At 50.3% G+C, this 12217-nt stretch overlaps 1 protein-coding gene across 1 annotated transcript in view; it reads right to left on the minus strand.

Annotated features, from left to right (window-relative positions):
- Positions 1 to 3186: 3186 nt before the first annotated feature.
- The window catches only part of ITGA11 (integrin alpha 11), a 50805-nt gene continuing 41774 nt past the window's right edge, over positions 3187 to 12217 (minus strand). Inside the window, exons 21-30 of the mRNA XM_014952711.1 lie at positions 10915 to 11013; positions 9414 to 9490; positions 8722 to 8811; positions 7447 to 7537; positions 7209 to 7322; positions 6460 to 6546; positions 6151 to 6261; positions 5639 to 5734; positions 5090 to 5203; positions 3187 to 4229 (exon numbers count right to left, since the gene is read on the minus strand). Of these exons, the coding sequence (XP_014808197.1) occupies positions 4158 to 4229; positions 5090 to 5203; positions 5639 to 5734; positions 6151 to 6261; positions 6460 to 6546; positions 7209 to 7322; positions 7447 to 7537; positions 8722 to 8811; positions 9414 to 9490; positions 10915 to 11013 (951 nt within the window). The 3' untranslated portion in view covers positions 3187 to 4157. The remainder of the gene's footprint in view (positions 4230 to 5089; positions 5204 to 5638; positions 5735 to 6150; positions 6262 to 6459; positions 6547 to 7208; positions 7323 to 7446; positions 7538 to 8721; positions 8812 to 9413; positions 9491 to 10914; positions 11014 to 12217) is intronic.

Below are 12217 nucleotides of genomic sequence, written 5' to 3' on the forward strand. Positions count from 1 at the left end.
TTTTATGCTGTTCCTGGGATGATTTCAATACATGAAGACGTAGAGAGAGAGGGAGGATGCTGTTCCCCAGAAGCAGCAGTAAAACTTCTCGTCAGCAGATTGAGAAATGGGAAGGTCCGTGCTGTGGAAGGAGCAGCTCCTGGCTCAGGTGTGGTCCCTGGTCTTCATCCCGTTGATGAAGACGGGTTCCTGCTTGTCTGCAGCCCAGGAAGGTGCCAGCACATCACGCCTGTGTCTTCTGCTGCCTCCTCTCTGGCAGTAAAACCTCTTGGCCAAAGGATAGGAAAAAAAACCCCACTAGTGGGTGCCTGTTTCTGCACGCCCCTGGGTGCAGCAGAGTCCGTCACGGCTCTTGGCGTCCCAGCACCTTCCCTCTCCTTAGTCTGGAAATTTCTTTGTTAAAGAAAGAAGGAACACTCTGCTCTCTTTGTGGGAGTTATGTAAAGCTCTTGATAAAAAAAAAAAAAAATTTACAAAGCCCACTGGGGCTCCTTCTGCTGGGAAAAAGGAGCTGTGTGGTGTCCCCTCTGCCCGGGATGAGGGGTTTGTGCCCGTGGGAGGTGGGCTGGTTGGTATTTATAGGGCTGGCTCAGCACAGAGAGCTGCTGGGGGGAGCAGGCTGCCTTTGGAAAATACACCTTTTTGCTCAGAGGGACGCAAGCCCACACCAAACTGGGAGTCTGGAGCCCTTTGTCCAGAGGGATGCGCAGCAGGCAGTCCCCGTGCTCGTCTCCATTGTGCAGCTGGGTGGAAAAAAAAAACCCAATAATCTCAGTTTTTCACTAATTTATTCCCTAGGCTTCTGCATCCCTGTGGAAGCAAACATTGCCCAGCTCTACTCCAGAGCTTCAGCATCAGCAAGTGGGGAAAGCTTAGTACTAAAACCTCAGTAAAGCTTAAAAAAAGCTTAGTAAAAAAACCCACCACCCTGTTTTCTGAAAACAAGACACTTTTATTTATTTATTTATTTTCCCCAACAATGGGACTCTAGTTTTGTGTCTGGCAGGGGTTGTGCACGGTGTCCTGTGCCAGCCTGGCCTGGACTCTCTGGGGACCCCCCCCAACCCTGAGCCCTGTCCCCCCACCTTGTCTGTGGTCCCCCCTTTGCTCCTGTCCTCCCAGAGACCAGGGTCACACCTCACACCAGTGTTTGGTGGATCTATGCCCCCATTCAAGCTGCAGAATTAATTAATAGATTTATCTGAAGATGACGAGAGCCTCTTCTTGTCAACAGGTGTCAGACGAGGTGGGTTTTACCCTCATTTTAATGAGGCTTCCCCTGGTGTGAGCATGAATTTGTGACACACACCCTCCCCAAGTAACCATGTGGAGCAGCTCAGCTGCTTTGCATCATGGACTCATTTAGGTTGGGGAAAAAACCCTTTAAGATCATTGAGTTCAACTGTGCCTGCACCTTTCTGAGATAAATTGCTAAAAGCTGGTGATAGAAGTAGCTTTAAGGAAATTCTCAGTAACTCTTTACATTTTTAACCTGCAGACACAGAAGTGCTGATGCTTCGATGCCAGGTTTAGCCCATGGTGGGGCTCCTGTCCCCTGTCCCCCCAAGTCCCCACGTTCCTGGGGACAATGAGAATTGTGTCCCTGGAGTGTTTTGACTCATTAAGGTGGAAAGTGCAGCTTCTCACGAGGGCACAGAGGGGCTGTCACCCACCAGCCCCCCAGGTGTGTGTGAGGACAGTGTAGAAATAAAAAAATATATATATGTGTGTAAATGCACAACCACAGATACATGCACACTTATATATATACACCTATGCATATACAGATGCTTTTTTATAGATGAATACATACATAAGAACATATATATCCACATAGGCATAAGCATATATGTATCCACATATGCATAAGCATATATAGATCCACTTATTCATAAGCATATACACACACATATGTGTGTATATATATATATATATAATTCTCAGTAACTCTTTATGTTTTTAACCTGCAGACACAGAAGTGCTGATGCTTCAATGCCGGCTTTAGCCCATGGTGGGGCTCCTGTCCCCTGTCCCCCCAAGTCCCCACGCTACTGGGGACAATAAGAATTGTGTCCCTGGAGTGTTTTGACTCATTAAGGTGGAAAGTGCAGCTTCTCACGAGGGCACAGAGGGGCTGTCACCCACCAGCCCCCCAGGTGTGTGTGAGGACAGTATAGAAATAAAAAAAAAAATATATATATATGTGTGTAGTAGAAATAAAAAAATATATATATGTGTGTAAATGCACAACCACAGATACATGCACACTTATATATATACACCTATGCATATACAGATGCTTTTTTATAGATGAATACATACATAAGAACATATATATCCACATAGGCATAAGCATATATGTATCCACATATGCATAAGCATATATAGATCCACTTATACATAAGCATATACACACACATATATATGTATGTATATATATATATATATATCATAAGCATATACACACACATATGTGTGTATATATATATATATATATATACACACAGACTGATCCCAGCTGGTTCACAATGTGCCCTGTGACCAGAGCATCCCAAAGCTGGAGGCTGGAGGTGCTCTCTCAAATAAACACGTCCTTTTATATATATCTATATATATATCTATCTATATATCACACATGCAGATATACCTATATACACATTCACACACAAACACATATGTGTGAACCCCCTCCACACACACACCTTGAGGCTGGGGCACCATCTTGCCTATAAGCATGTCTTCCCAAAGCTGGAGGGTATACATACACACACACAGACATATAAATAAATATATATATATAGATTACATTTAAAAAAAAATATATACACATATGCATATGTGCTTATAAGTGGCTCTGGAGCCAAAAAGCAGTGGGAGGGCACCCACCACCCCCCACCCGCAGCTGGGGGGATGCCCGGCTGAAGGTGCCTGCCCAGCTCTCACTGATCTTCTCTAAAGCCTTGAAAAGCAGTTAATTAATTTTTTTTTCCTAGCAATAAAAGCTTGGAAAGAGGCCGTCAGTACTCCTTACGCGTCCTGCCTGTGTGTTTTTGACAGTAAGGAGAATTGGTTGAGTGTGAAGAGTGAGAAAGGAAAATAGATGTGCAAAACTTGGTCCCTCTGGGGCTGTGGGAGCAATAGAAGAATAGAAGAAAATAGAAGAAAATAGAAGAGGCTACTCAATTATTTTTTTATTTTAAAATACTGTATTTTTAATCCTTAAAAAATACTAGGACAGTATTTAACAGACTTCATTACACATCCGGCGGACATATGCTTTCTTTTCTTCCATAAAATTAATATCAGCATAAATAATTCTGCTATGCAAAAAGAAAGATTTTTGTCAAACAGCACCGCTCATCCGGTTTCGCGTGACACCAAGTATGTACAATTATAATACACGTGTGGACCCTTGCTGGACACAAGCTCTTCCAAACTGCTTCGTTTGTAGAAAACACTTCCAACTGGTTTTTGATTTATTTTTAAAAAGTTGTTTTTTTGGGGTTTTTTTCAATTTTTTTTTTCTCCTTTGCTTAAACAGGTAAATACTTTTAAAAATAAGTATGTACAGCTGGACACTGGAGATTTGCATTAAGGTGCTTTGATTTGCTATCATTTGTATTCAGTGCATTAAGAAGGAGGCAAATTAAAATCTCCACCCAATCGCTCTGGTTAACGAATGCAACGCAGTTTGAGAGCCGGGGCCAGCAAAGCCCGGGGGTTTGCTACAGCTTAGCCTTTTTTTTTTTTTTTTAAAGGATATTATTTTTTAACGATTTTTGCAGCCCTGCAGTTTGCCCCAAATTACGGGGCACGTTGCTTTGGTGACCCCTCCGTCCCCGCTGCCACCTCCCTGCAAACCCAGTTTGAAGCTCCTCTCCTTGGGGCCACGAGTAGGGGTGGGGGGTGTGGGGATTTCTGCTATGTGTAGGGGTATTTTATTTTTATTTTTACATTTTTGGCTTTTGGACCTGTTTAGGTGGTTTCACACAAAGGGGTGTCACTCTCGTCTCGACGCAAACCCGAGCTCAGCACCCAAAATCCCTCGGCGTGGAGGAGAACCTCTGCCCCGTGGCCGGCGAGGGGCTGGGAAGGGGACGAGGTGTGTGTGTGTGTGTTTTGGGGTGGGGGGGGGACCCGGTGGCCCCCCGGCAGCATCACTCCAGCCCCTGGGTGCTCCGCTCCCGCTCCGCCTCTCGCCTGCGGCTCCCGCTTTTAAAAAATCCAAGCTGTAGGAATTAAAGAGAAACAAAAGAAAACCCAACCGTTACTCCGGCTGGTTGCTGGGACCTGTCTTTCTTTTAAGGGGATGTTGCTGGGAGGTTTAGACCCTGAATATCATAGAATCATAGAATCATAGAATCATTGAGGTTGGAAGAGACCCTTGGGACCATCGAGTCCAACCATCTACCCTACTCTACAAAGTCCTCCCCTACACCATGTCCCTCAGTCCCCCATTTAACCGGCCCTTAAACACAGCCAGGGATGGGGCCTCCCCCCCCTCCCTGGGCAGCCTGTTCCAACGCCCGACCACTCTTTGGGTGAAAAATTCCTTCCTAATGTTCAATCTAAACCTACCCTGTTGGAGCTTGAAGCCATTCCCTCTCGTTCTGTCACTAATGACCTGTGAGAAGAGACCAGCACCAACCTCTCTACAGTGTCCTTTCATGAAGTTGTAGAGAGTGATGAGGTCTCCCCTCAGCCTCCTCTTCCTCACACTAAACAGTCCCAACTCCCTCAGCTGCTCCTCATACGATTTGTTTTCCAGCCCCCTCACCAGCTTCGTTGCCCTCCTCTGCACTCGCTCCAGCACCTCCAGATCTCTCTTGTATTGAGGTGCCCAAAACTGGACACAACACTCGAGGTGTGGCCTCACCAGTGCTGAGCACAGGGGCACAATCACCTCCCTACTTCTGCTGGTCACACTAGTTTTATTTCCATAAATAATATGGAAGTGGAAAGAGGTTAGAGGAACTTTTTGTGGTGCCCGATGGGGCTGTGGACATGGAGCTGGGGGGGTCAGGGGGTGTCTCCACGCGTAGGATTCTCCACCAAGCCCCCAAAAGTGTGTGGCTCAATGGCTCCTCACCTTCCAGAGCGCGAGGACGAGCAGGGCCAGCAGCAGGAGACCTCCTAACGTGCTCCCCAGGATGATCCAGATGGGGATCTGTGACTCCTCCGGCTTGGAGATTTCAAACGTTATCTGCAAGGAAAGAGTTGGACTAGATGATCTCTATGGTCCCTTCCAACTCCAAAAATTCAGTGAAAAAATTCAGAGCGTCAACATCTGCTGCTGTTGCTGGGGGTGAGAGCTGGTGGGGCAGGAGCTGGGGGGGGACAGGGCGATGGTGGGGATGCTGAGCATCCCTCCTTTGGGAGGATGCTGGAGCTGCTGGGGAGGATGCCCACCCCATGCAACAGCCATTTGGCTTGGGTTTTCACTACTGAATCCAGTGGTGTTGGGACCAGAGGTTCCTGGCTCCAGCCACAACTGCACTGAGTTGCTCCGGGCTCTGCAGAGCGCCCGGTGCAGGTTGTTCCTTCTGCACCCACGGGGTCAGAGCAGGGTTTTGCAGCATCCCCACCTTTGGGGATGACCACAGGTCCGTGGGTGACCACCCTGCCCCGGGGGGCTCACCTGGCGACTGGGGTCCTCCTCGCGGAAGATGAAGGGGCTCCCGAAGCGTCGCTGGAGAGCGGCGTTCAAGGTGAGCTTCAGTGACTTGAACTTCAGCTGTGCAAAGAGATGCTGGGTGTGAGCAGTGGCCACAGGAGAGGACCCAGCACCCCGGCAAGGTGTCCCCCCCACGGCTTTGCTACCTGTCCCCCCCCGCCCCCCCAGCATTGCCTCCCTGCTGGGGATGCGGCGTGCCACGTCCATGGGGGAGGTCGGTGCAGAACAAATAGGGAGTGCAGCTAAATTACAGCAAAAAGAACTGCTCACCCTTAAATTCCCCACAATAAGGTGCTGCCTGGGATGTTGGGTGCACACACCAACAGAATAAGTGAGATTTGAAAAGAAAAATCACCCCCCAGGGCTGCCTGTGAGGGAGGGCAACCATGGGAGAGGAAAACACCACCCACGTTTTCTTGGTGTGAGGGCTCCTTGGGGTTATTTCTCCTCAAAAGCCTGCTTTTAGGAGGACTTACTGCTTTCAGAGACTTCATCCACAGGTTGCCACGCAAGTGGAAGTTCATCTCCTCGTTGGGGGCTAATTTCACATTGCAGTCGATGGAAACGACGTCGGAGTTGCTGTGGTTCTGCAAGGGCAGAAGTTTGTGCTGTGGGAGCATCTCCACCGAGGAGGGGACAAAAACCCCCAGTCTCACACCGAGGGGACCGGGATCCAAACCCCAGTGGAGTGGCCATGGGGCATCCCCATCCCGAGGGCTTTCTCCCTGGTTTGGTGGCTACCTGGCTCAGCCCAGGGCCAGGATCAGGCCCATGAAGGCACCTACCAGGTGGGGGGTGCGGGAGAGGTCCTCCTCGGCAGGTGTCCTCCGGTAGTCGGTGGTGTTCCCCCAGATGTTGCAGGTCGTGTTCTCCTGTGGGAGAAGCTGATGTGCTCCAAGCACGGGGACAGGGACCATGGCAGCTGCCACCCCGTGTCCTGCCCCGTGCTCAGCACCCATCCTGGTGGAAGTGGGGGGACCCCCTGGGCTTTGCTGGTGCTGGGGGCAGAGCCTCTCCCCAGCCTGGCAGAGAGCCCCCTCTACGCACACTGGGGTGACACAGGGACTCTGCCAGTGCTGGCATTACAAAACACCCCCAACTGAGGCCAAATCCATCCATAAACCTTCTGTCTCCTGTGCTGGGCTCTTTCCATCACTGGCACGAGAGTCCTGCAGGGCTGCAGGGACAGCAAGAGCCTTGGGATGTCCCAGGGTCTGCTCCCACTCTACGGGCACTGAAGCCTGCAGTTGACCCCAGGCACTGCTAATGCTTTCAAGACCCTCAAACATTCATTTCGTACTGGAGGGAGGTCTAGCTCGGGGAAATATTTGGACTAAACGCTTTGGCTGCTGCCATTTTCCATGTTTCCAGCCAAGGGAATGCAAAAGGGAGAAGACCAGACACAGGCCAAGAGCGTCTGTGCAGGTGTGAGCACAGGGGGGTTTGCAAAAGGATGGGGTGACCCGCTCTGGGGTGTCCCCCTGGGTGCAGAAGGAACCCACACGTGCTTAATGGGGATGAAACCCCCTCCTACCTGGTCCACTACAAATTCGGTCAGGAGCAGGAGCCGGTTGCCCGCCCGGGTGGCCACGGGGACCGTGAGCTTGATGGTCACCCCTTCCACGGGGAAGAAGCCCAGATTCTGCAGCTGCGAGAGCAGAGGACAGAGATGTGTCCCAAGGGATGGGGACCAGCAGGGTGATGGTGGCACATCCCACCCCCGGGACAGTGCTTGGGGGGGTCCCTCAGCCGGTTTGATGCCCCCTCCTCACCTTGAAGGTGCAGTGAAAGGGGGGACCGATGCTGTCGTATCTCTCCAGGGAGCTGTTTGACCTGATTTCATAGTAGTCCAGGCTCGACGCCCTGTGGTGACAAAGGGTGACAAGTCACGAGGTGGGCTCAGAGCAAACCAAGCTCAAAGCAGCCCCAGCCCCTCCACGGGCAGGTTCCTTAAGGAGAGGACTTGAGGTCTGCCTGGCCCCATCTCGGATGGAAAGCATTGCCTGGCTCCACCTCGGGCAAAAACGAGGGGGGATTTTCACCTATTCTGCTTCTGCAGTATTTTTCCTTTCTTTGTAGAACTTTTCTCGCCTTTTTAATACAACAGAGCCATCCAAGGCCCTGGTCGGTGGCTTGAATGTCACGGATAAATCTCGGGATAAAATGGATAAAACATCCCTGTTTTGCAGCTGGAAAGGAGGGAAGGAGCCAGGAGCACGTGACGGGTGCTCGGGGGAGCCTGGCTGGGAGCGCCCGTGTCATGACATGGGGCACGTGGCCCCAAACCCCTTTGAAATTATTTCCCCTCAAGGTACCCAAATCTGAATGTTTTGTGCTGTTACTTTTCCTCTAAGTTCTCCCTTCCCCCATAAGGGTGATTCTGATGTTTGTTAAATTGAGAATCCCCCTGATTCCCATAAATTGTAAGTATCAAAGCGGTTTTATTTCCAGCGCCCCGCTGCCCCTAGTGTAACAAAAATAAAATGACTGAAGGTCTCAAAAATCTGCTCAGAATTACAGCAAGCGGTGCCAGGGAATGTGCTTCTGGGATCCACGTTTTTTTTCTTGTAATCAGGTTAATAAATTATCATCTGTGCCTTAGCTCCCTGCTCTCCTTGGACGGAGGATGTTCTCTCTGTTTTATTTACTGTCGATGCCCAAACCCTTCCATGCACATCCCTCAGCTGAGCTTCTGGTGGGAGGAATTTTAGTGGGATGGCTACCAGCCCAGACACTGGCTCGTGACACGTGGTATGAACATTATTACCTACAATAAGTACTTTTTCCCCTTGAAAAAAAGTTGCCCTCACACCTATTTAATAACACTTGTGCATTTAAACATTATGAAAGCCCAGCAGCTCGTTGCTTCTCGCTGTTGATTTTTACAAGGACCCACCGAGCGGGATGCCCTTGGTTTTACGGTTCCTTCAGCCTCTTTTCTAGATAAATCCCCAAAATAAAGCTCAGGGCTACTGAGCCCAGCACTGGTTTTCCCAAAGGATATGTGTCTCCCCACCAGGAGTTGCAGCCCCTTCCGAACCACGCACCTGGTGAAGAGCAGGTCGGCTTCGTACTTCAGGTGGAAATTCAGGTGGGCGAAGTTGTCCTCCTTGGTGCTCTCCTTCTCCTCGCTGTCACTGAAACAGCAACGGGGTGAGGTGAGAGCTGGGTCCCCTCTGATTTCTTTTGGGGGGGTCACGGGAAGCAGGCAGGAAAGGGTTGAACGTTTGTTTTTTAGCCAAAACGTAAAAAGAAGCAATTTTATCCTGTAACTTTATTAGCCCAAGGCCATAAAAGTAGATCATTGGGAGAAAGGATTCCCACCCAGCAGCCTTAAAGCAGAGCAGCAGCCCCGGCACAGCGAATCCTCGGCAAATTATTGCAAAACTGTCAGGAGATATTTTTCCTGGGAGTATTTGCAGTTGTGAAGGTGGGTGAGAAAACAGCCACGGCCAGAGCCCCTCTCTGCTCCGCACAGAGTCTGGCAGCGACTGCACAGCCTCCACGTACACAGAAAAAAAATGATGGATACAAATATATAGACAAATAAAACCAGCCTGGTTTGTGGATAGGGGGCTGCACGCTCTGCAACGACCCAGGGCAATCAGTTTTCTGTGTGGTTAATCCCTGCTTAAAGCCTCCAGCATCACCCAAGGCAATGGAAGGAGGAAACCCAACGGGAGCGGGCAACGTCCCGTTGACCTCTCAAAGACGTGGAAGGGAGAAAGCAGCCACTCACCTGTTGGCCATCAGGTAGATCTCCATGCTCTGAAGGAAAACCGACTTGCTGAATTCAAAATCCAGGCGAAAAGCCACCTGCGGAGGTCGGAAACAGATTGGAGAAAACATTAGGGGAAAAAAAAAACAACAACCCAACAAAATAAACCCCTGAGCGTTGGCCAGGAGAGATGTGGGGGCTTTGTGTGTGAGAGCATCCCCCTGCCCCCATGGGGAGATGCTGCCAGGCTTTGGGCAGACCCTGGGCTTTCCAGGGAGAGAAGAGCCCACGTTGGGGATTTGCAGGATTTGCTCTCCTTATTTAAAATGTTATTTTTAATTTTTTTTTTCTCTGAGATTGGGGGAAGCGAGCAGCCCCCCTTTTTCCCCCCCTTTTTGGAAGAGAAAGCCTCGGGGGGACCTGCAGTGAGAGGCCACTGGCTCCATCTGCAGCACGGGGTGGGCTGGCGGGGGCAGGCAGCCGGAGAGGGGCCAACAACAATAAAATGTGATAAATGTCACATCTGCGAGAGCTGTGGCAATGACCTCAAACTGTCTGGGACTGCACAGCTGAGTATAATATTAAAGCCCCTGGCTGCTCTCCGGCCAAATTTCCATTTCCAGCTTGTCTTTGTCTTGGCAGGACCTGGACTACCTGATGCCACGCAGATGCATTCTCAGCCCCCGTAGGTCATGGGGAGCCGGGCTGCTGCACTCTCGTGTACAGCCACAGGCATCTCAGAGGGCTTTTTTGGGAGCTTTAAAGCCTAGCGAGGTGCCTGGAGCTCGTCTGTCATTTTTCAAGCTTCTGACAAGGAAAGGCTTCAGACGGATATGGCGGTTGGAAGGATTTTTCTCTTCAGATCCTGCTTGTCTTGGCCTCTTTTCCGACGGGAGCACAGGATGGGCAGGTGGGATTTCACAGGGTGACTACAAAGAGTGGCCCCGGGGAGCGAGGTCTTGCATCTCCTCACTTTCCCTTCCCTACCTTAATGCTGCACATAACATTTCCAAAGGGTTTTATTTAAAACGTGGTGCTTGCTGGACCTGAGCTTATGCCCAGTGCTGGCAACTGCTGTGAGCTGTGGTCTGGAGGAAGCCACCAGCCTGAGGGGGCTTGGGCAGGCTCAGAGGAGGGTCTGGATGGACCCTGGGTGCTTGGAGCAAGGAAAATCTCTCAGAAAAGGGTACTGCGAGGAAGGAACTCAGGGAAGTCACCAGTAGTGGTTTGAAGCCAACGTTAAATTGCTCCAAAGGACTGGAGTCAAATTCTTTGACTTGGAGGAGCTGGGTGGCCTCCTACCATCAAGGCAGCATCCTGACCATCCCTGGTTCCCTAACGTGCCTTTCAAACACCAGCAACGGACAGAAAAAAGGGAAGAACCCAAATACTTATCCTTAAAACTCTTGTTCAAAGCTGCCCAGCCCAAGGATGGATGGTTGTGGCCCCATGGCCGTGCAGGGGATGGAGAGATCCCGTCCCATGGGTGATGTCTCACTTGGGCAGAAGGGAATAGCCTTACCTTGGCCTTGGCTCGGAAGAAGGGGTAGCTGACGTTGCACACCTTCTTGTTGGGGTGCTTCTCTTCGGTCATGCAGTCAATGTTGATGTCTGTGTCATCCTAAAATGGGACGTGAAGTGTCCATGGCACCGGGCACGAGCCCTGTCACCTGGCTCTTTATGAAAGCAGCAAATGCACCCGTGCGGCTCAAAACAGGCTTTAACTTTTGGAACAAACCAACCAACCCAACCCAACCAACCCAAACAAACCAACCCCACTTGCTGCAGGCTGGGAATCCGTCCCAGGCAGCTGAATTTCTAAGGCTGTTCCTGGAGAGCGACACTTCGAGCAAGCAACCTCCAGCTTTCTGATTTAAATCCTCTTTAGAAATTTAACTACAGCAGTGAATGAATGAACCCGATTATTCTTGTCGCTATAATTGGGCAGATTTTTGGGCAATTTTTCTGTGTTGCAGAGTCACAGGGAAGCATCAAGAGATAACATGAGCTATTAATCTGTGTGTCCATCAGCTAAGGAGTAATATTAAACTTCCTCATCTCAACAACCAGGTTCCTGCTGCTTGAACACCTTCCAGCTCACCAGCCAGGCTGGGGAAGCTCCTACCCATTGCAAAGCCCTGAAGTGGGATGGGAGACACCAACCCTGCTCTTCCTCAAGCACAGGCTGAGGTGGGATGGGAGACACTGACCCTGCTCTTCCTCCTTGGCTGCCAAGTTGCAGCAACCCCACAAGAGGTTGTAGCCTGGTTGTATGCAGGTGGTGTCCATCCCCATCATGAGGTGATGAGCTATTCCAATTTTTGGAATATTAGAGCCTGTAAGGACAAGTCCTAGCCAGGAGGTGGAACAACCCAGCACCAGCTGCAGAGAAAATACTTTGAAGCCACCAGCGACAGCCTGGAGCTTTCTCCCACTCATCTGCTGAGATTGTGGACTTTCTGGGGCCACAGCTACTTTTTATTTGGGTTTCCACGCAGCCTCGGAGATTAACATTCATCCTCTCTGGTTGGCAATTTGCTTATTTATAAGCAGCAGCAGCAAGGGTCCCGTTAGCAGAGTGATGCTTCTATAACCAGCTACAAATATTTCCTGCAGCCGCCGCTGCCCGGTGCTTTCTGCTCCCGAGCACCGTAGGGTTTCCCCCCCTCACTTAATTTGTAGCAATCTCTCAGAAAATGCATTTTTCTTATTTTGTGGGCAGCGTGCCCCGCAATTTTCCCTTGGCCCGGCTTTATAGAAAAACAAAGGCAGGCCATGGGATCCGCGGGCGGGTATGAAGTCATTGAAGGGGGGGGGGGGGGGGA

The sequence above is a fragment of the Calidris pugnax genome, unplaced genomic scaffold (assembly GCF_001431845.1).
Source record: "Calidris pugnax isolate Ruff unplaced genomic scaffold, ASM143184v1 scaffold187, whole genome shotgun sequence".
Taxonomy (NCBI): domain Eukaryota; kingdom Metazoa; phylum Chordata; class Aves; order Charadriiformes; family Scolopacidae; genus Calidris; species Calidris pugnax.